Raw genomic sequence first — 24,022 nt, 5'->3', positions numbered from 1 at the left:
AATTGATTTGTGAATTTGCACAGATATCTGTGTATATCTCTGTGTGTCAGTGTGTTCATTATGGACAGCCTGTGCATGCGTTTGTGTTTGTGTTCACTTGTGCATACATTACAACCTCCCTCCACACAGGTCCAGTGTTCGTGGTCCAGTGGTTGTTCGACGAGGCCCAGCTGACCGTGGACAACATCCATCTTACCGGTCAGCCCGTCCAGGAGGGGCAGTGGCGGTACATCCAGAACCTAGGCATCGAGCTGAGGAACACGCTCAAAGACGTCCCGTAAGCACCTGCAAACTTACAGTAACTCTTACAGCAAACTTACAGTTACTCTTACAACAAACTTACAGTAACTCTTACAGCAAACTTACAGTAACTCATACAGCAAACATACAGTAACTCATACAGCAAACATACAGTAACTCTTACATCAAACTTACAGTAACTCTTACAGCAAACTTACAGTAACTCTTACAGCAAACTTACAGTAACTCTTACAACAAACTTACAGTAACTCTTACAACAAACTTACAGTTACTCTTACAACAAACTTACAGTAACTCTTACAACAAACTTACAGTAACTCATACAACAAACTTACAGTAACTCTTACATCAAACTTACAGTAACTCATACAGCAAACATACAGTAACTCTTAAATCAAACTTACAGTAACTCTTAAAGTAACTCTTACAACAAACTTACAGTAACTCTTACAGCAAACAAACTTACAGTAACTCTACAACAAACTTACAGTAACAAACAAACTTACAGTAACTCTTACAACAAACTTACAGTAACTCTTACAGCAAACTTACAGTAACTTATACAGCAAACTTACAGTAACTCTTACAACAAACCTACAGTAACTCTTACAACAAACCTACAGTAACTCTTACAACAAACTTACAGTAACTCATACAGCAAACTTACAGTAACTCTTACAACAAACTTACAGTAACTCTTACAGCAAAAGATTGACAGACAGACAGTGTGTCAAGGTTATGCTGCCAACTGTGTTCAACAAGTCTCAAGTATTTGCATACATTTTCAGGGCCATGTTTGCTCCAGCTTGCCTCTCACATGAAGTCATCACAAGGAAGTAAGTATCAATCTCTCTGTCTTTCATCTTCCACCTGGGTCATGTTCAGTTGGGCACATCGTATATAAAGGCTTTACAACAGAAAACTGAAAATTGTGTTTTAATTGGACACATTTATCACTTGGTTTTTAAACTTTCTTCAAACCTGGGTTGCGTTCAGTAGGGAACACCATATACAAAAAACATTTTGGAACAAAAAATGGAAATCTGTGTTGTTATTGGACAAATCTAAATAGTACCTTCACCTTTCACTGCTTTTTCCCTACTGAACACCATTCTAATTAGAGAGAGATAATTCTGTCAGCTGTTTATTGTGACTCGCCGTGATCTAACAGTGCCCTCTTGTGGCTGGTCTGTTACAGTTACTGGATCGACGTTCAGGTCAAAGGCACCTCCCTTCCCCGAGCCCTGCACTGCTGGGACCGCAGTCTCCAAGACAACAGCCGGAACAACAAGGCCCCACCCAAGGGCTGCCCTGTCCATTTGATTGACAGCTGCCCCTGGCCACACTGCAACCCCACCTGCCCCACCATCCGGGACCAGTTCACGGGCCAGGAGATGAACGTGATCCAGTTCCTCATGCACATGGGCTTTGACGTGCAGAAGATGGCCCAGCAGCAGGGCATGGACCCCAGCAAGCTACTGGGGATGCTGAGCAGTGGGAGCTAAAGAGACAGGAGTAAAGTCTTAGTACAGTAGACTAAACCAGGGGGCAATGAGGCCAAATCCTAACTTTGAGATCCCAGAAAAAAATGTTTAAAAAAGAATACTTGTTTTAATCTCCCGTTGACATCCATGTTTGATTTAAAGGGATAGTTCACTTTTGGGGGGTTTTAGCTTATTTTTAACTTGAAGGTCCTTTTAAGCAAAAGACTTGAGTTTTGTGTGGATCTCAAGGTAGGATTCGACACCAAGTCTGGTCCCCACATCTGATACCTCCAGCTCTGCTCCCCATGTTCCCTGTCCCCATCCCATTCACCTCAGCCCTAACCTCAGTCACACCTAAGGGCTACAGTCTGACCCCTAACCCACCCGACAGAGCCTCTCACAACCCAGTACTGTTAGGAGTACTTGGGCAAACACTCCACATAGACAAGGCACACCTCTCTGCTACTCTCCTTAAATTATCTTTTGGTTGGAAAAGAAAAAGAATAATCACGAATGTAATCCAGTTTTAAGGATGCTCATTGTTTAGTTGCTATTTGCTCTGTTTTTTTGTTTTTTTTACCTTAACTTTTATCCTGTGTCGGTTGTTTTTAATTGTGTCATTGTTAAAAAAGGCAGCAATGACTTAAGGAAGTGTTTTAAAGGAGTCTATGTAAAGTATATGAAGTAAACACAATGTTTAAGTCTGCCTAACTGTGGGTCTCTTCTACCATAGCATTTTCTCCTCAAGTCAAGAACAGGCGCATACACACATTAAAGGTGTGGAAAGCACTGGACAAGTAGTCCTTCTCTAAGGAGGCAGTGAATGCTTCCCAAATGCCACCCTATTCCCTATATAGTGCACTACTTTTGACCAGGCACTAGGGTGCCATTTGGGATGCAACAATAACATGGAAACAACAATAACATGGAAACAACTGTGGATTATTCAGTAAGGTGAAACTTTCAGAATGTTACAGATAGAAATGGAACGAATAGATCAGACACGATTCCCAATAGGAACTTGCCAGATAACACATATCTATCTGAACGTTCTGTAACCCTTGCACCCTCCTAAACAGGGTCAGTATTTACCCCCGTCTCATCTCCAAAGCAGTGGAGGGATGGGAAAAGAGTGGAAAGAGAGAGGGAGGATGAGAAAGCAAGAATGCAGCAACCCAGCTCTCACCCCAGATCGTCACCACAGCTCACTGTAACAACAACAGCATCAGACTGTTCTTAATGTGATGCTAGGCAACACATTAAACAAATCACCAGCTGGCTGACAGTTTGTTACTCTATGGCTTGATGCGGTATCATAAAGGAATAACATCACGGCTGCAACCCGGAATTGACCAGTCAGATTGCGAAACCGGAATGAACCTTTATATAATGAGCAATACACGTTCAGGTTCATTTGAAAACCGCAGGAATTGTATGAGGACCACTGAGAACTTTGACACAACCACCAAAGGTAGTGATTGGGTGTCACCTATTGGCAATTGGAGGAACATCATGAAAGTTCAAACAAAGGTTTCTCATGGGGCTTCCAACTAAAGAAATGATGATTCAGATGGTTGTGGTAGAGAAGAGTCCATTATACCGGTAACTACATTCCTTACCTTGACACAGGTAGACATGGTTCAGATCCTAAAGCTATTGAACACAGAAACAGAATTCTAGAGGAATTCTGATTCTATGATTGACCATAAAGTAGGATCTCATTTCCACACCGTGCCAGTCTAGAGTTCTACGGTGCTCTCCCTGATTTGTGGTGCTCAGATGGGTCTCAATGCTGGTGGGCCTTGATTTAGCATATCTGGCACAATGGAAACAATAGAATAGTCCCAAAAGTGCAAGCCACTCACCCTCCCCAGCTAGCGCTCCTCCACGCAGGCTCAATCAAACACTCAAAGTATCTGAAAATGAAAATGAAACTGCATGAATCCAGGTTCTGTAGGTCACTCACACAGGCCCACTAATAGTTCATCTATACCACAGTGCTAATTTATGTAGTCCTCTTTACCTCTCAACAGAATCATCAGCTATACTCCTTTTTAGTCAGCCATGACAGTTTCCATGCATACAGTATATCATCGCATCAGAAGGTGAACTACACATTAGATGGGCTTTGTTGAACAACAAACTGTAGAATCAATGCAATTTCCATTCAAATGGAGAAGAACATCACATACTGGATTATTTTTGTCTGAGTGTATAGGTTACTTTTAAGTGTTCACTATTGTAACTCCTTTTCTTTATATTTTTGAATAGAAAATCACTTTTTAATATAATGATAATGTTGTATGTACTGTAATGCTCAATGTTAAGTCGTATAAACTATGTTTTAAAGGACCTCTTTCAGCAGGCACCAGAGAAGGAAAGGTATTACTCATTGTCATTTTGTTCTGTAACATATTTTTTAACAGAGAAAACTCAAGCTACATTGGTAATTTACATATTTATTTTGTTATGTAAATCATATTTATAAGTGCTATATTCACAGAGAAGTGATTCTTTGTAAATTGTAAATATATTGCTGTTTTTTTTTTCTTTGTGTTGATTGCAAGTCTTTGTATCAGACTTTAAAGAAAGGACACATTACAATTATTTCAAAAGAAACGTTTTCTTGTTGTCTCTTTGATGTCTTCACCATTCTGTCTCAATCTACAGTACCAATAGTGGACTCCTTGACTCACACAGTACACGCACATATGTATTAGGGTAGAAACTGATAGTGTAGATGGCGTCTATTTTGAAGGTTTTACTTTCCCTACCTACCTTATTCTAAATGCACTTACATAGCTCTGGCTAAGTGTCTGCTAAATGGTTCAAATGTAGAAACTCAACATCTTATCAGGCTTACAAATGAATTTCAATTAGTTACTATACCTTGACTGTCACATGAAACTCAATCTCAAAACTCAGCTCAAAGCTGGTAGCTACTAGTATCTCATGTATAATCATCCCTAGGACCTGTATATAACTACTGGCCCAAATGGCCGTCTTGGGCTCTTTCCCCTGTCATTACGTTGGGGATAAATGCCAGGCAGTCTCCCAGTGAGAGACTGAGCATGATAGAGAGAGACAGAAAGAGAGATAGAGAGAGAATGAGAAAGAGAGTCTGACTCTAAGTTCCCTCTGTCCCAGAAACACGACTCTCCACGCTGGTGCCTGATGGGGGCGGACCTGGACATGTGGGCTCCCACCCCATTCCTCTGTGGAATATAGTCCCCTATTTATAGACCCGGCCTGGCCCATAACCCTGAGCTGGGCAGAGCAGTCATTCAAATAACTTTCCCTGGCAGCCTATGGGGCACATACTGTCATGTAGGAGAGAGAGGGTGTGTGTGTGTATTTGAGAGAGAGAGAACACATCAGGAGAAAGAGGGTGAGAGGCAGTGGGAGAGAGAGAAAGAGGGAGGGAGGGAGAGTGAGAAATAGCGTGTGAGAGAGAGACAGAGAAGAAGAGAGGGAGAAAGAGGGACACGAGACAGAGATCAGACAGTGAGGGGGACTTTTCCAGGGAGCTTAGGTCCTGGCAGTGGAAGGATTACAAGGACAGAGCTGATCAGTATTGGATCTTGACAAGCCTAGTACAGCTGCCCGCATGGGACACAGGACTACAACCAGAACAACAACCTAACCCCCCCGTTCTATAATGGGTTATTATCGGAGCACTCCCCCATGTTCATGTAACTGTACTGCGTTTGAATGAGCCTGTTGATGGATTGTTGGGCTCTGGATCTCTGGAGTGACGTGTTGGGAGCGAGGAACTTGTTGTGCTTCCATAACCTGAAGGAGAAGTGAATGACAAGACCCTTTGTGACTGAGTTGGACTTTTCAGTTAAAACACAAGGGTAATGTTATATCTGGCCACCGTCAATCTCGATCTGTGACTTTATCTCGATATGTGATTATTGATACAAGCATCTGTAAGAAACTAGACAGATCACTTGGGTCAACATTAAATTGTTACCGTTAGAGAAGCAAAGAAGTTACAAGATTTGATGTTATTTGAGAATCCAAAATTGCTAAACTGTTGACAGGGGAGATGAAATCAGCACTGCTCAAGGCTCTGACTGCGTTGTAAGTTGAACACCATTGTGGCCGACTGTAACCCGATCTCCAACACACTGCAGTAATTACAAGGTGCATGCAGGGAAACATAAAGGGAGATTTGTAATTAGACCTGTCTATAAAAAGAGCCAGGCAAAGGGCGAGGTCCCCACACAGAGAGAGAGAAAGGGGGAGAGTCAGGCCAAGGACACCCAACTTGAAGGGAGGGAGGGGGGGCTGTCTGGAGGCATAGAAAGGAGGCTCCCTGGGGGCAAAGGAAAGAGGCTGCCTGGGGGCATTTTTGAGTGCAAGTGACACCCAGACCCCCAAGGCGGGGGCAACGACACCTAACCTGAAGGGAAGGAGGCTGCCTGGAGTCACCATTGGGAAGAAGATACACCCAGACAGCTTTTGGCAATTAGGGGACAGGAGGTGTGACCATGGACCCCCAAGGCGGACACTACCTGAACAAGGCGGCGGTGCTGTCTCCTCTAGGAGCGGCCCGTATGCTCCAGCTCCTCCTGGGCTGCACCATCATAGCCCTGGTGGCCCACAGCGCCGGATACAACCACGCCTATGGTATCTACTGCATGTTTGTGTGGTGCTTCTGCTTCGCCATGACCCTGCTGGTGTTCACCATGGATGTGACACGCCTCCCCTGCTGCATGCCCATTTCCTGGGACAACCTCACTGTGGCGTTCGCCATGCTCGCCACACTCATGTATGTCGCCGCCTCCGTCGTCTACCCCGTCTACTTCCTGCGCTCTCAGTGCTCCAAGTCGGACGGGGGCTGCGAGGTGCGCAACTACCGCATCGCTGTCACCGTGTGCTCCAGTTTCTGCTGCTTCGCCTACGCGGCTGAGGTGTTCCTAACCCGGGCCAAACCCGGCCATGTGGTGGGCTACATGGCCACTATGTCAGGCCTGCTCAAGGTGGTCCAGGCCTTCGTGGCCTGCATTATATTCGGGGCCCTGGCCAACGGCAGTGAGTACAACCGCCACATCCCCACTCATTACTGCGTGGTGGTCTACAGCCTGTGCTTCTCCATCACCGTGGTCGTGATCGCTGTGACCGTGTCGGGAAAAGCCTCGGCTCTGCCCCTGCGTTTCCCCTTCGACCGCTTCGTGATCATCTACACGTTCCTGGCGACGCTGCTGTACCTGAGCGCCGCCCTGGTGTGGCCCATCTTTAGCTTCGACAGGAAGTATGGCACGCCGGGTCGCCCTGACGGCTGTCCCTGGGAGAACTGTCCCTGGGACAGCAAGCTGGTGGTGGCGGTGTTCACCCATGTCAACATGGTGCTGTACTTCAGCGACCTAATCTACTCCCAGAGGATCCGCTTTGTCTCCCACTCTGCTGCTTGAGGACCCTTTCCACCTTCCTCGCTCCACTCCGCTGCTTGAGGACCCCTCCACCCTGCACTCTGCTGCCTGAGGACCCCTCCACCCTCCACTCTGCTGCCTGAGGACCCCTCCACCCTCCACTCTGCTGCTTGAGGACCCCTCCACCCTCCACTCTGCTGCCTGAGGACCCCTCCACCCTCCTCACTCCACTCCGCTGCTTGAGGACCCCTGCACCCTCCACTCTGCTGCCTGAGGACCCCTCCACCCTCCTCACTCCACTCCGCTGCTTGAGGACCCCTCCACCCTCCACTCTGCTGCCTGAGGACCCCTCCACCCTCCACTCTGCTGCCTGAGGACCCCTCCACCCTCCTCACTCCACTCCGCTGCTTGAGGACCCCTCCACCCTCCACTCTGCTGCCTGAGGACCCCTCCACCCTCCACTCTGCTGCCTGAGGACCCCTCCACCCTCCACTCTGCTGCCTGAGGACCCCTCCACCCTCCACTCTGCTGCCTGAGGACCCCTCCACCCTCCTCACTCCACTCCGCTGCTTGAGGACCCCTCCACCCTCCACTCTGCTGCCTGAGGACCCCTCCACCCTCCACTCTGCTGCCTGAGAACCCCTCCACCCTCCACTCTGCTGCCTGAGGACCCCTCCACCCTCCACTCTGCTGCCTGAGGACCCCTCCACCCTCCTCACCACGCTGATGCCTGAGGACCCTCCTCACTCCTGTGGACCCCTCTATCCTCCTCAGTCCTGGGGACCCCTCTACCCTCCTCAGTCCTGGGGACCCCTCTACCCTCCTCACTCCTGGGGTGAATCTCAAAAGTTTTTTCCTCGATTCCTCATTGGACACGGCGTACAAGGTAAGGGAGGAGAGCATTGGAGAAGACAAGAGGAGATACGATATTTGAATGGACTTCTGCCTCGCTCTGACGTTGTGAGGAGGCGTGGAGAGGGGATACGAGGAACAGAGGGTATAGACTTTTGAGTTGCACCCCTGGCCCTCAGAGACAGACAGAGACCACACTGGAAATGACACACCGCATCTCCACTCAAGTGCCTCTGAATGCCCCATGCCTACTACAGATTACATATCGCCTCAATGATGTTATGGCTTTGTGCCTTGATGTGTCTTTCTTTAACATCAGTGCTGTCTTTCTTAACATCAGTGTTGTCTTTCTTAACATCAGTGCTGTCTTTCTTAACATCAGTGTTGTGTCTTTCTTAACATCAGTGTTGTCTTTCTTAACATCAGTGCTGTGTCTTTCTTAACATCAGTGTTGTGTCTTTCTTAACATCAGTGCTGTCTTTCTTAACATCAGTGCTGTGTCTTTCTTAACATCAGTGCTGTCTTTCTTAACATCAGTGCTGTGTCTTTCTTAACATCAGTGTTGTGTCTTTCTTAACATCAGTGCTGTGCCTTTCTTAACATCAGTGTTACATCTTTCTTAACATCAGTGTGTCACGCCTTAGACCTTAGAGAGACGCCTGACCTTAGAGAGACGTTTTATTTGGTTAGGTCAGGGTGTGATGTGGGGTGGGCATTCTATTTTTTGTTTTCTATGTTTCTTTATTTCTATGTTTTGGCCGGGTATGGTTCTCAATCAGGGACAGCTGTCTATCGTTGTCTCTGATTGGGAATCATACTTAGGTAGCCCTTCTTCCCTCCTTTCAGTGTGGGTAGTTAACTTTGTTTGTGGCACTTAGCCCTGTAAGCGTCATGGTTGTGTATTTAGTTTGTTGTTTTGTTAGCGACATTTTAAAATAAAAGGAAAATGTACGCTTATCACGCTGCAATTTGGTCCACTTCGTTTGACGGCAGTGACACAGTGTTGTGTCTTTCTGAACATCAGTGTTGTCTTTCTTAACATCAGTGTTGTCTTTCTGAACATCAGTGCTGTGTCTTTCTGAACATCAGTGCTGTGTCTTTCTGAACATCAGTGCTGTGTCTTTCTGAACATCAGTGCTGTGTCTTTCTGAACATCAGTGCTGTGCCTTTCTGAACATCAGTGCTGTGTCTTTCTGAACATCAGTGCTGTGTCTTTCTGAACATCAGTGCTGTGCCTTTCTGAACATCAGTGCTGTGTCTTTCTGAACATTAGTGTTGTGTCTTTCTGAACATCAGTGTTTTCTTTCTGAACATCAGTGTTGCCTTAACATCAGTGTTGCCTTTCTGAACATTAGTGTTGTGTCTTTCTGAACATCAGTGTTGTGTCTTTCTGAACATCAGTGTTGTCTTAACATCAGTGGTATGTCTTAACATCAGTGTTTTGTCTTAACATCAGTGTATTTCTTAATATTATTAACAGTAGTATCAGTATTATAATCTCTAAGAGAAACCTGAGACAAGGGCCAGCACTGTTGTAGGCACTCTGTCTAATGGTGCAGTACATTGGTTTCATTCAGAGCTTTGAACGTGTTGGACGACATTTTCGTAGTGCAAAAGCGATGTGCTAAATGCGAAAGAACTCTGTAAACCTCATAGTCTGGCAGTGTGATTTAAACTGAAACTTTTCCTCTACAATCTGTGTTATAAAGAAGCTATTATTTATAAGGTTTAGTAAACCGAGCAATCAATAAAATGTAGTCGCCCTCTAATAATGCACATTGTTGAAAAAACATTTTCAAGATTCATGGTCATTACTGTACTTTGCTTTTGTTCTATGAACATGTCGGCCATTATGTATTGAAGGACGTCATAAATCATCACTGGGTTGTTTTCATGTCCTGAAATAGTCTGTTTAATTTATTGTGTTTCAAGAAACTTTTATCTTAACTAAGATGTTTTTAAAAATAATGACAATAATATATAAAAAATGCAATGTGTAGTGTGTTGAATTGGCTTTCCATCATTGAGTACTTTTGGTGTTTATACTAACACCCAACTGCATGTTTCAACTTCAGCTCCTCTTGTTTTAGTCCATGTTCAGTCAGTGTGTAGATTCATTATGAGCTGAATGTTCAGTGTATCAACTGTCTATACGAAATTGGTAATATATAGTGTGTGTGTGTGAGTGTGTGTGTGCGTGTGTGTGTAAGGGGGGGAGGTTATGGAATTGACTGCATAGGTACAGCTACCACTATTTGATATGTGATGTCTGCACTGTAAAACATCCCTGAACACTGTATTCTAATGACAACCATGCGATGTACTCAATGATTTAAACCGATAGAAAAGTTCTGAAACTTGTGAACATTCAAAATATCATTAAAATGAACAGATTGTTTAGTCTGTGCACCTGTTCATCTCTCTCCCCTTGTCTCCACCTTCGTGAACAGTGGGCTGCAGACTAGCTGGTAATAGGCATAAACATTACTGATGCATCTAGTCAATCAGATATATTAGGTTTTGTTTCTGACACAAAATGCTGCTCTGTCAGGGGATCTGTGATCTTACATTTGTATAGCATTATAGCCTGTGATGAAAACACCATCTCAACATTATATTTCCCTAATGTATGAGTGAATTATAATAGGCCTCTCTGCCTTTTAGGATTAGTGTCCTGAAATAGAGAGGCAAATACCTTGATAGTATATCTTATCACTAACACGTCGATGTGTTAAGGCAGTAAATAAAAGGGCGGCGCTTTTATACTTAGGTAATGAATGCTCTTCCGGATTCAGCCACTAGAAGGGCATGATCTGGAACGTAACCTAGAGGTTTCTTCTCCACGCCCACTGTACTTGCAAGGCTGATGCAACTGGCTGTACACAGCTTACAGAACCCACCCATAACTGTACAAAAAATGAATGCTGCCACCGTCATTGGTTAGACGTTTAGCGACTCTCTGTCTATTGGTCACTTCGCATGTCATTATCATAGTCGGTTTTTGGTGTGGAAATCATGTTAACGCTGTTACAACTGTAACTCTGTTGAACTATATGTTTGGCCGCGACATTGGAAAAGGAAACCATTTATACATTCGTCGCAACACCCGTAAGTTTGATTCGTCTGTCAAATATGTAGGCTACTTCGTTGCAGGAAGCTGTCGCCATTGCTTCAACTGTGTCATAACGGCATGTATTGTGATTCCATTTGTTATCAGGAAGTAACTACTGTTTACTGTAAATTATACATATTCTTTGTTGTTTACACAGGGCGGGTGTAATTGCGTATACATTTATGTCTCTTGATATTACCAGTGTCCTTTTTTCTTCACAGCAACAACAGAAACTTCAGAATGAGCGTGGGGTTCATCGGAGCGGGTCAGTTGGCCCATGCCTTGGTGAAGGGATTCAGCGCTGCAGGTAACCATCTAAGCATTGTTTTTAATAGCTGGCAGATCCGACCCGATAGTTTACAGCTGCACTAGTGTCGGACAGCATTCATGTGTATATTAAGACACTGCAGAGCTGGAGCGAGATATGGCTCGGAAAACATACCTCAATCCAGAAACACGTTTTTACTCTGAATGTTCCAATTATCCCAACTCTTACACAGAGAATATTGAATGACTGCTCGTTGTTAGCAGTCATTCAATCTTCTCTTTATAACAGGACAATTTGGAGTACAGCACATTTCTCATCCCTGGATTGAGGTACTATCTCAAGCTGGCTCCACCATGTCGTAATATACACAGGAATGCTGTCTGACCCTATTGCGGCTGTAAGCAAGCAGGTCATATCTGCTGGCTATACTTTGAGGAGCATGAGCCATTTCATATTGTCAAATATGAAGGTTCTGTGTTAACCACTTCAGTGCCCTGCTGAAAAAACAGCATAGAACAGCACAAATGTTTAGCTGGTCTGATGCTGGTTAAGCTAGTCTAGCTGGTTATGCTTGTTTACCAGCATGGTCTGGAGATGGTTTTACTGGTGACCAGCCTTCGCTGTGTTTCAGACACATACCAGCTTATGCTGGTGACTAAGCTGGTCCAGCATGGTCTTGGTCAAGCTGGCCTGACCACGCCGATCCAAGCTTATTATAGTTTTTATTTTTTTTATTTCTATTAGGTACATTTTTATTTGAAGTTCAGTTTGTTCGTTTTCAGTCCTGATTTGCTAGTTTTTATTTTTGTTTTATTTGTATACAAATATTTCGTTTTTAGATTATACCAGTGTCCGAAACGCAGCCAAGGCTGGCCACCAGTGTCCGAAACACAGCAACCAGGGTTTCCCAGTTGATTTTCCCCCTCTCCCATCCCTGCAGGTATCATTGCCACACAGAGGATCACTGCCAGCTCCCCAGACACAGATCTTCCCACAGTGTCTGGACTGCGGGTGAGTAGAATGGATCAGTCATTGGGGTGCGCTGGATGTTTGTGGGAATAGGTTTCCTCAGTTACAGCATATCTATTACCATCTCGCATCGGCTGCACTCAAATGAAATCCCACACACACAAGCGAGATACAGAGAGAAAGAAAGACAGAGCGAGAAAAAGGCACATAATACATTTGTTCATTTAAATTATATTTAAGAAACGCTGTCATACTGAGGGGTAACGATCAACACTGTCTGTGCTCTTCTACACAGAAAATGGGTGTCAATCTCACGACCAGCAACAAGGAGGTGGTGAACAAGAGTGACGTTCTGTTCCTGGCTGTCAAACCACACATCATCCCCTTCGTGTTGGATGAGATCGGACCGGACATTGAGGACCGCCACCTCATTGTGTCCTGTGCAGCTGGTGTCACCATCAGCTCCATTGAGAAGGTCAGTTTGGAGTCCAGTGGAAGTTGACTTTAGCTAGAGCTTTCTCTCTCTACTGATTTACAGATCTTTAGACATGTTTTGCAACAGAAAACGGAAGAGTGACAAAAATACAAAATCAAGATAGCTTCAAACTGTGAAATCCAATTAAAGTTGACTTTAGCTAGTGCTTTGTCTCTCGCTTTCTCTCTCCTCAGTACTGAACTACGGATCTGGGTCGTGTTCATTAGAGCACAGAACAGAACGTTTTGCAACAGAACTGAAATGTATATTTCTTATTGAACTCACTGGTTTTCTTACGATTGGTGCCTATTGAACAAGCCCCTGATATGATTGGATAGGTGAAAGCATTCTGGTGGAATCCTGCTTTGAAATAACTTGTTCCATCCTGTCAGATCAATGATGCTACAGCCCTCTGTTATAGCCTAACCTGAGGCTTCCAGTAAATTGCATTTCCTTGATTCCTCGTGTTCTCTCTCATCGTCCTCAAAACCCATTGGATGAGGTCAGAAGTCCCTCTCCTCTCCCTGGGAGAATCTCAATTGAAGGAGGTGAGAGGACGCAAGAAATCAATGAAATGCCATTGAGACTACCGTGCTCTGGTCTCACATAGCCGTAGGACATAGCAACTTCCGGCTGCTACAACATGAATCGCCCTTCCATTCTGTTCCCACTGAAAATACGTCAGCCCTCTGTCCTGATACTGGGAAAGCTGCCACACACTGCAATCTGATGAACAGTCATGCGCTCTCACAAGACACTGACAAATAGAGAATCAGGATAGATTCATACTGTGATATTTGAGAGAACCAGACCATAAAACAGCAAAATCAAGCTTTTTGTAATGCCGGAAAGGTCTTGGTTCAAAACGTTGCACAATAAAACTGGGGAAGCGTTCAACTGTTTGTGGGTATCTTATCTTTCTATATTGTCTTTTACTTTTGTACGCTGCACCTGCAAGTTACTGGATGTGCCGAATACACTACTGCTAAACTCAAATCTACCTTCGATACTGTAGTTCCGTAGCTCAGTGGTGTTTGTTGTTAACTGAACCCTTGTCTTAGTGACATTTACATGACATGACGCAATCTAAGCGTGGGCCGCGCCGGAGATGCCCAACTCGGAGAGGGTGGAGAGGAGGATCTGATGGTTCACAGTATCGAAGGCAGCCGATAGGTCTAGAAGGATGAGAGCAGAGGAGAGAGAGAGTTAGCTTTAGCAGTGCGGAGCGCCTCCGTTACAGAGAAGAGCAGTCTCCAGTTGAATGACTAGTCTTGAAACCTGACTGATTTGGATCAAGAAGGTCATTCTGAGAGAGATAGCGGAGAGCTGGCCAAGAAACGTTCAAGAGTTTTGGAGAGAAAAGAAAGAAGGGATACTGGTCTGTAGTTGTTGACATCGGAGGGATCGAGTGTAGGTTTTTCAGAAGGGGTGCAACTCTCGCTGACGGAAGGGACGTAGCCAGCGGTCAGGGATGAGTTGATGAGCGAAAAGGTAAGGGAGAAGGTCTCCGGAAATGGTCTGGAGAAGAGAGGATAGGGTCAAGCGGGCAGGTTGTAGGGCGGCCGGCCGTCACAAGACAGATTTCATCTGGAGAGAGAGGAGAAAGAGGTCAGAGCACAGGGTAGGGCAGTGTGAGCAGAACCAGCGGTGTCGTTTGACTTAGCAAACTTCGGATGTCGTCGACCTTCTTTTCAAAATGGTTGACCTAATCTGCAGAGAGGGAGGAGGGGGAGGGGAGGAGGATTCAGGAGGGAGGAGAAGGTTGCAAAGAGCTTCCTAGGGTTAGAGGCAGATGCTTGGAATTTAGAGTGGTAAAGTGGCTTTAGCAGCAGAGAGAGAAGAGGAAAATGTAGAGAGGAGGGAGTGAAAGGATGTCAGGTCCGCAGGAGGCGAGTTTTCCTCCATTTCCGCTCGGCTGCCCGGAGCCCTGTTCTGTGAGCTCGCAATGAGTCGTCGAGCCACGGAGCGGGAGGGAGGACCGAGCCGGCCTGGAGGATAGGGGACATAGAGAGTCAAAGGATGCAGAAAGGGAGGAGAGGAGGGTTGAGGAGGCAGAATCAGGAGATAGGTTGGAGAAGGTTTGAGCAGAGGGAAGAGATGATAGGATGGAAGAGGAGAGAGAGTAGCGGGGGAGAGAGAGCGAAGGTTGGGACGGCGCGATACCATCCGAGTAGGGGCAGTGTGGGAAGTGTTGGATGAGAGCGAGAGGAAAAGGATACAAGGTAGTGGTCGGAGACTTGGAGGGGAGTTGCAATGAGGTTAGTGGAAGAACAGCATCTAGTAAAGATGAGGTCGAGCGTATTTCCTGCCTTGTGAGTAGGGGGGGAAGATGAGAGGTGAGGTCAAAAGAGGAGAGGAGTGGAAAGAAGGAGGCAGAGAGGAATGAGTCAAAGGTAGACGTGGGGAGGTTAAAGTCGCCCAGAACTGTGAGAGGTGAGCCGTCCTCAGGAAAGGAGCTTATCAAGGCATCAAGCTCATTGATGAACTCTCTCCGAGGAACCTGGAGGGCGATAAATGATAAGGATGTTAAGCTGAAAGGGCTGGTAACTGTGACAGCATGGAATTCAAAGGAGGCGATAGACAGATGGGTAAGGGAGAAAGAGAGAATGACCACTTGGGAGAGATGAGGATCCTTTTGCCACCACCCCGCTGACCAGAAGCTCTCGGGGTGTGCGAGAACACGTGGGCAGACGAAGAGAGAGCAGTAGGAGTAGCAGTGTTGTCTGTGGTGATCCATGTTTCCGTCAGTGCCAGAAGTCGAGGACTGGAGGGAGGCATAGGCTGAGATGAACTCTGCCTTGTTGGCCGCAGATCGGCAGTTCCAGAGGCTACCGGAGACCTGGAACTCCACGTGGGTCGTGCGCGCTGGGACCACCAGATTAGGGTGGCCGCGGCCACGCGGTGTGGAGCGTTTGTATGGTCTGTGCAGAGAGGAGAGAACAGGGATAGACAGACACATAGTTGACAGGCTACACAAGAGGCTACGCTAATGCAAAGGAGATTGGAATGACAAGTGGACTACACGTCTCGAGTGTTCAGAAAGTTAAGCTTACGTAGCAAGAATCTTATTGACTAAAATGATTAAAATGATACAGTACTGCTGAAGTAGGCTAGCTGGCAGAGGCTGCGTTGTTGACTATGTAGGCTAGCTGGCAGTGGCTGCGTTGTTGACACTACACTAATCAAGTCGTTCCGTTGAGTGTAATAGTTTCTACTGTGCTGCTATTCGGGGCTGCTGGCTAGCTAGCAGTGTTGATTACGTTATGTTGCGTTAAAAAGAACGACAATAGCTGGCTAGCTAACCTAGGAAATCGCTCTAGACTACACAATTATCTTTGATACAAAGACAGCTATGTAGCTAGCTATGTAGCTAGCTACGATCAAACAAATCAAGCCGTTGTACTGTAATGAAATGAAATGAAAAATGTGATACTACCTGTGGAGCGAAGCGAAATGCGACATTGTTGAGTGCGGAAGTTCTGTTCGGTAGATTGGCTAGCTGTTGGCTAGCTAGCAGTGTCTCCTACGTTAAGGACGACAAATAGCCTAGCTAACCTCTGTAAATTAAGATAATCACTCTAAAACTACACACTCTAAACTACACAATTATCTTGGATACGAAGACAGCAAAGACAACTATGTAGCTAGCTAACACTACACTAATCAAGTCGTTCAGTTGAGTGTAATAGTTGTGCTGCTAATCGGTAGACGGTGGACTAGCTAACGGTGGACGTTAGCTAGCTGCAGGGCAGTGTAGACTGCGTTAGGACGACGAAATACGATAATTACGCAATTATCTATGATACAAAGACGGCTATGTAGCTAGCTAAGAAATTGCTAAGATTAGACAAATCAAACCGTTGTACTATAATGAAATGTAATGAAATGTAATACTACCTGCGGACCGAGTGCAGATGCGACCGCTCGCTCCAACCCGGAAGTACTACTAAGACCCTTGTCTTAGTGACATTTACATGACATTTTAGTCAGTTAGCAGACACTCTTATCCAGAGCAGTTTCCAGTCAGTGTGTGAGTGGTATGTTAAAAACAACCGTAAGCTGTAACTCTGCAGTAGTACGTTGACATTGAAAAGGTAAAAGAGGAGACTTCTAGGATCTGGTGGAAGTAAATGTTTTAATACAGAGCTTTGTGTTACAAGTGGTCATGTGAAAAAGGCCAATAGCAAGGTGTCTGAAAAGGCATGGCTCAAAGGCAAATGATTCTTCTGAGTGTCAGCATTATCTAGTCATTCTGAATGCTGTATACATGTGCATGCATCATTACAGACTGGTTGATATGAACCTGATACAACTTTCATTTCAACATGGTAACAGTGAGACATCTGCTACTTTCGGTACATAGAGAGAGTTTCAGCAGTTTGAGACTGTTCAAGGTTGGATTGTCACGAGATGAGGCCTCTGAGAATTCTGTGTCCTGTGTAATCTGGGGCACAGAGAATGATGGAAAACACTTGCCTACTTTTAGAGCATGTTGAAGTTGTGAGTCATTAGGCAGGTTATTTCTGATATGATTGTAAGCAAAGATGAGTAAGGATATACACTACATGTCCAAATGTATGTGGACACCTGCTCGTCGAACATCTCATTCCAAAATCACCAGTATTAATATGGAGTTGATTTCCCCCACAGATTTGTCCATCGGACTGCCAGATGGTGAAGCGTGATGTATCACTCCAGAGAACGCGTCTCCACTGCTCCAGAGTCCAATGGCGGCGAGCTTTAAACCACACCAGTCGACCCTTGGCATTTGCGCATGGTGATCTTAGGCTTGTGTGCGTGCGGCTGCTCGGCCATGTAAACCCATTTCATGACGCTCCCATCGAACAGTTCTTGTGCTGACGTTTCTTCCAGAGGCAGTTTGGAACTCGTTAGTGAGTGTTGCAACCGAGGACAGAGGATTTTTACACGCTACTCGTTTCAGCACTCGGTGGTCCCGTTCTATGAGCTTGCGTGGCCTACCACTTTGAGGCTGAGCTGTTGTTGCTCCTAGACATTTCCACTTTACAATAACAGCACTTGCAGTTGACCGGGGCAACACTAGCAGGGCAGAAATGTGACGAACTGACTTGTTGGAAAGGACTGAGCTATTCGGTACGCGCCATTCTACTGCCAATGTTTCTCTGTGGTGCTTGTATGGCTGTGTGCTCGACTTTATACACCTGTCAGCAACGGGTGTGGCTGAAATGGCTGAATCCAATCATTTGAAGGGGTGTCCACATACTTGTATCTGGGTTGGCCCCCCCACAACTACATATCCAAGTCATTGCAAGTAAAAAAAAATAAAAAAAAACGTATTCAAAAAGGAAGTTTCTGGCCTCCCGTGTGGTGCAGTGGTCTAAGGCACTGCATCGTAGTGCTAGCTGTGCCACCAGAGACTCGCAGCCAGCCGCGACCGGGAGGTCCATGGGGCAACGCACAATTGGCCTAGCATCGTCCGGGTTAGGGAGGGTTTGGCCGCACTAGCGACTCCTGTGGCGGGCCGGGCGCAGTGCGCGCTGACCAGGTCGCTAGGTGTGCGGTGTTTCCTCCGACACATTGGTGCGGCTGGCTTCCGGGTTGGATGTGCGCTGTGTTAGGAAGCAGAGCGGTTGGGTGGTGTTTCGGAGGACGCATGGCTCTCGACCTTCGCCTCTCCCGAGCCCGTACGGGAGTTGTAGCGATGAGACAAGACAGTAACTACTAACAAGTGGATACCACGAAATTGGGGAGAAAAAGGGGGTTAAAAAAAAGGACGTTTCACTGCAGAGACCGTTTTCATGAAGCGTTCCCTCATGTTTCTATCAAGTAAGCTTAACTTCAGTGTTATTCTCCCCCTGCCCTTTGCAGAAGCTGCTCCAGTACCGCCCGTTCCCCAAGGTGATGCGATGCATGACCAACACCCCGGTGGTGGTTCGGGAGGGAGCCACGGTCTACGCCACGGGTACCCACGCCGAGCTAGAGGACGGGAGGCTGCTGGAGCAGCTGATGTCCAGTGTGGGCTACTGCACGGAGGTGGAGGAGGACCTGATCGATGCCGTCACCGGACTCAGTGGCAGTGGACCTGCCTATGTGAGTGGTTATGTTATTGTAGTTTCTATTTTACATTTACTATCAAAAAGCTCTGAAGGCCAAGAGGCCGACATGCTTTAATAAACTGTGATTAAAAGGGATACAGTACGAGCAGGAGTAGTGTGCAGGTTTCTCCTTTCTTTTAAGATACCACATTATACCCACGAACCTGCAACAAGATAACTCTGATGTTCTTTTTTTGAATTGTGCTTTGCATGTCTGCCACTGTAACTGAGGTGGTTCAGTAAACCCCGCTTGTGGGATGACTGACCTCTCCTGACACCAGAAGACTAGCTCCCCAAGCTAATGCCTAGGTTAGCCCAGTGGGCTACAACCATACCTTTGGGTTGTAAAGCTTTTTTAGCTCATTATTTTCATGATCGACCATGCAAGTAATTGGTTATAAGAACTGGACCTTGCCTAGCTCCTAGGAGAACGCCTACTATGCCCGCTTAAACTACTGGCTGGCTAGTCATTTCTGTTAACTCTTTTCTGTATTGTATAATCTCTAGAGCCCATTTTGAACTGTGTTTTTATACATGTGATGAGTGTGCATATGATAAGTGTGTGGTCGTCTTTGTCTCCCTATAGGCATTTACAGCTGTGGAAGCGCTTGCTGACGGGGGGGTGAAAATGGGTCTGCCCAGGAGACTGGCTATACGGCTTGGAGCACAGGCCCTGCTGGTGAGAACATCATCTACATGCATTCTCTATGAACGTCTAGTCCTGAATTAGTCTTGGTACCAGTCTCTGTAACATTACACTCCTTGTACACAGTGTCATTTGCCAAAGAGACTGGTCTTTCTTCAAATATTAACATTCTGTCATTAATGAGCTTGAGGATTTGATCCTGATTCGATAACTCCCACAGCTATCTTTGGCAAAGGACACAGAGTACAATGAGGGGAATGTAAATGCTGAACAGAGACTAGCAATCAGGCAAGCCCTGAATATAATCTCAGTCAGAAATCTCTTTTGAGGACTGCTTGTGAATGTTTTCTTTTTTTACATCAGATTTTGATCTGGAAACATCTTGAAAGAAATCTATTGCATCTGAGCAAAAATGTGGAGAGTTCTTCTCTTGAGTTTGACATCTTATAACCATGAGCCTTGCAAATGTTTGCTTGACTGTAGAGTGTACCATATTGAAGCAACCTTGGTATACCTAGCAACCTCGTCAATGGGTTTGGATCTCTTGGTGTAACAGTTCAGATGTGTTACTGTTGCTCACAGGGACCCGGGTTCCAGTTCCCCTGGTCGAGGCTATGCCCAAATTCACCACAGTATGTTCATGTCTCTATTTTGTCTTTCCCATAGGGAGCAGCCAAAATGCTGTTGGACTCGGAGCAGCACCCTGGCCAGCTGAAGGACAACGTTTGCTCCCCAGGGGGCGCCACCATTCACGCCCTGCACGTCATGGAGAGTGGGGGCTTCCGCGCCCTGCTCATCAACGCTGTGGAGGCCTCCTGCATTAGGACCAGGTAGGCTGGGCACCACTTTAGAGGGACAGTTTCCTGGAAAATCTCCATAGAAAATGCTTTTTAGTCAAGGACTAGGCTAAGTCTGTGTCCTGGAAATCAAATTGGAATGTGCAGATAGAAATCTGCGTGGTAGAGTAGACATGATCCCCTGTCGTGAAGAATAAAGAACTATGTCGAGTCTGTGTTACATTTCTATCTGCAACATTCAATATGTTGGATCTTTGTGGATAAGCCCTGGCTGGTGGTATGGTGAGGCCAGTAGGTCTCTGGACATAGCATTTAACAAAATGTGGCTTTTTGATATAACCACATAGTGCTACATTAGTCTTATGTCAGTTAGCCTATGGGTCGGGTTTCCCAAACCCAGATTCAACCAACCTACAAGCACTTATATTTTTAGATTCTCCATTGAGTGTGATTTTAGTCCAGGACTGGTCTAAATCTGGGTTCAGGAAACCAGACATATGTTTTGTGTAAAAATAATAATAATTTGAATGTTTGTGTTTAATGTCTGTATCATAGTGCTCTGTTGTATGGCTGGATGCTATTGTTTAGACAGCAGAGGGTGCTAGATGCATATGTCTGAACTTTTTTGTAACTAACAGATAGTAGACACACTCCATGAGCAAAGTCCCATCTCTTTTAAATTATGTGGCTCAAACGGGAGTGTCAGTGTGTGAATATTTGACTTGAGGTCACTCGGGATCTGTTAAGAGTAAAAGGTAGTGTACATTTATTTTGTTTCTTTCCATCAGGGAGCTCCAGTTCTTGGCTGACCAGGAGAAGATCTCTCCTGCGGCCATCAAGAAGACTACGCTGGACAAGGTTCTGCAGCAGCCAGGGGTGGGAACAGGGGTGGGCGTCCGGACAGGATCTGGGATCAGCCTGTTCAACAGCAGCAACCCCAGGCATAAGAAGTAATTGAACTGAGTGGCTCTGATCACAGAACAGGGGTGAATTCATTAGTGCATTACAGACCATATCAAAACATTTTGCAACAAAAACAAGTTTCTTAGCGGACAAGTTCAGGTAGTTCCTCCCTGTTTCGGTCTTTTTGCTTCCTAGTGATACGCCCCAGGTAGAGACCCTCAAAAGAATGAAACGCTGCTGAACATATTATTTCAACCCTAAAACATTTGTTATGGTTATAGCATGCCAGCTGAGAGGAGGGGCATAAATGACAGCTTCATAAATGTGAGGATAAACTTAAAGCAGCAATAGAGGATGTAGGGTGAAGGGACACTTCTCCTGCTCTCCTTCCATGTTCACTGACTAGAAACATCTGGACAGGTAAAAGCAAGTTCCTAATAGATATTATGGCTTTCACCTGTCCAGTGTTGTCATATCAGTGCAGATGAAGGAGAAAAGCAGTAGGAGGTGACTGGGGGAAGAAGACTAACATAGACAGTTAAGATGGACCAACATGGTGATGAACAACAGGTCACAATTCCTTTACATTTTAGCCATTTAGCAGATGCTCTTATCCAGAGCGACTTACAGGTGCAATTATGGTCAAGTGCCTTGCTCAAGGGCACGTGAACAGATTTTTCACCTAGTCGGCTCGGGACTCGAACCAGGTATCTATCGGTTACTGTTGGAACGTACTTAACCTCTAGGTTACCTGCCGCCCACTCCCTTTCAGTAGAAACACAGAGACAGATGTGGAGTTGGATGTCTTATGTGCTTAGCTATCTATAGCTTCTGTTTCATAGAATGTGTGCCTATATGTTCCGTTAGACAGATTGTTCGGTCCTACATTATGTACAGTCTTACTGGAACTATTTTGGTCTGTTGCTAAACAGCAAAGGTCCCTGTTTTCTATTGTTGTTTATCTCTTCATTTTCTGGCTATTTTCTTTGCTTGATTGAGAGATGATATTACAGATTTAGTATGTTAATCATTTTAGCCTGACTGAGGGAGTTTGTAGAAGGAGCAACACTGTTTAGACACTTGGAAACCACAACAAAATGGGAAATCTATTTAACTTTTCTTTATCCAGATTTGTCTTGTTGATGTATATCTTCTATAAAATAGACTTGTTCAGGATGGTAGGAGTCATTAATGTTACAAAAGTTACACACATATAGATATCTATCTATACTGAACAAAAATATAAACGGAACATGCAACAATTTAAAAGATTTTAGCGTTACAGTTCATATGAGGAAATCATTCAATTAAAATAGATTTATTAGGCCCTAATCTATGGACTTTAAATGACTGGGAATACAGATATGCATCTGTTTGACAAAGATGCCTTAATAAAAATGGGCCTCACAATGGGCCTCAGGATCTCATGGTATTTTTGTTTGTTCAAATTGCCATCGATAAAATGCAAATGTGTTTGTTGTTCGTAGTTTATGCCTACCCATACCATAACCAGGGTCGCCACCATGGGGCACTGTTCACAATGATGACATCAGCAAGCCACTCGCCCACATGACGCCATACACATGGTCTGCAGTTGTGAGGCAGGTTGGATGTACTGCCAAATTCTCTAAAACGACAGTAGAGAAATGAACATTAAATTCTCTGGCAACAGCTCTGGTGCAGATTCCTGCAGTCAGCATACCAATTTGCAGCTCTCTCAAACTTGAAACCTCTGGCATTGTGTTATGTGACAACTACATGGCCTTTTGTCCCCAGCACAAGGTACACCTGTATAACGATCATGCTGTTTAATCAGCTTCTTGATATGTCACACCTGTCAGGTGGAGGGATTATCTTGGCAAAGGAGAAATGCTCACTAACAGTGATGTAAACAAATTTTTGCACAACTTTTGAGAGAAATAAGCATTTTTGTGCATATGGAGCATTTCTGTGTTTTTTTTTTTCAGTTCATGGAACACTTTACATGCTGCTTTTATATTTCTGTTCAGTGTAGATGAATCTCCTTTGCAAGATATACTTGCTACACACAAACACATCTCCTTTGTGTGAGAGACTTGTTCAAGATGGTAGCAATCATTGTTACACATACACAGTAGGTAGACTACAGTATTTTACGTTCAGCCCTTTTACATATTTGACTGGCATATCACTGTTTACAAGGTGGAAGTGGTACTATTAGGCCAATACAAAGTGAAATACATGAATATGCTGAACGTGTAAGAGTTTATATATTTTGTTCACAAAATATGTAAAGTCTAGCTAGATCTGTTTTATTAAACGTTATTTCCAAAACTTTCATGATTAATTAAATTATTTAAACTATTTTTCTGTATCCTGTGTGCATATGGGTGATTTTGCAAATACTGGCCTTTTTGTGTCTCAGGGTTAGATTAAGATCAAATGTTAATTTAGAATTTTTTTTTTCACATTGAGACTATAACCTAAACTTTTTCTTTCAGCTTTCAATATTATTTTTTATTTTATAAAGCATTTCATGTCTGGAATTCATTGTTTTGCACTGTTTTTGTCCTGTCTCACACCCAGGCTTTTGACATTCTATGCATTACACTTACAAAGTCTTGATAATTAGAAAATATTTAATGCACCGGTTTAAAAAAAGAGATAAATGAATGGAAACTATATACAGTGCCTTCGGAAAGTATTCTGACCCCTTTTTCCACATTTTGTTCCACATTTTGTTACGTTACAGCCTTCTATAATGGATAAAAAAAAAAAAAAAATCTCAGCAATCTACACACAATACCCCACAATGATAAAGCGA

General features: G+C 44.8%; 3 protein-coding genes across 4 annotated transcripts in view; all 3 read left to right on the top strand.

The window, feature by feature from the left end:
- The window catches only part of notum1a (notum, palmitoleoyl-protein carboxylesterase a), a 35,280-nt gene extending 30,916 nt beyond the window's left edge, over positions 1–4,364 (top strand). The window contains exons 8-10 of the mRNA XM_065010654.1: positions 130–277; positions 1,050–1,097; positions 1,460–4,364. Of these exons, the coding sequence (XP_064866726.1) occupies positions 130–277; positions 1,050–1,097; positions 1,460–1,766 (503 nt within the window). The 3' untranslated portion in view covers positions 1,767–4,364. The remainder of the gene's footprint in view (positions 1–129; positions 278–1,049; positions 1,098–1,459) is intronic.
- Positions 4,365–5,128: 764 nt separating this feature from the next.
- On the top strand, positions 5,129–10,875 carry LOC115115741 (myeloid-associated differentiation marker-like protein 2). The gene has a single exon (XM_029644224.2). The coding sequence runs from the start codon at positions 6,242–6,244 to the stop codon at positions 7,163–7,165; it is 924 nt and encodes a 307-aa protein (XP_029500084.2). The 5' UTR covers positions 5,129–6,241; the 3' UTR covers positions 7,166–10,875.
- A 104-nt stretch (positions 10,876–10,979) lies between these two features.
- Positions 10,980–23,744, top strand: pycr1a (pyrroline-5-carboxylate reductase 1a). 2 transcript variants are annotated; one of them, XM_065010652.1, is made up of 8 exons: positions 10,980–11,083; positions 11,309–11,394; positions 12,296–12,366; positions 12,620–12,799; positions 18,647–18,868; positions 19,460–19,552; positions 20,186–20,349; positions 21,105–23,744. In XM_065010652.1, exons 2-8 carry the CDS (start codon positions 11,328–11,330, stop codon positions 21,268–21,270), a joined length of 963 nt encoding a protein of 320 aa, XP_064866724.1. In that variant the 5' UTR covers positions 10,980–11,083; positions 11,309–11,327; the 3' UTR covers positions 21,271–23,744. The 2 variants fall into 2 exon arrangements, with proteins under 2 accessions (XP_064866724.1, XP_064866725.1); XM_065010653.1 differs by lacking the exon at positions 10,980–11,083 and adding an exon at positions 11,114–11,195.
- The last annotated feature ends 278 nt before the right edge of the window (positions 23,745–24,022 follow it).

Source organism: Oncorhynchus nerka, linkage group LG26 (assembly GCF_034236695.1).
Source record: "Oncorhynchus nerka isolate Pitt River linkage group LG26, Oner_Uvic_2.0, whole genome shotgun sequence".
NCBI lineage: Eukaryota > Metazoa > Chordata > Actinopteri > Salmoniformes > Salmonidae > Oncorhynchus > Oncorhynchus nerka.
This window is presented reverse-complemented; position numbering and strand designations above follow the sequence as displayed.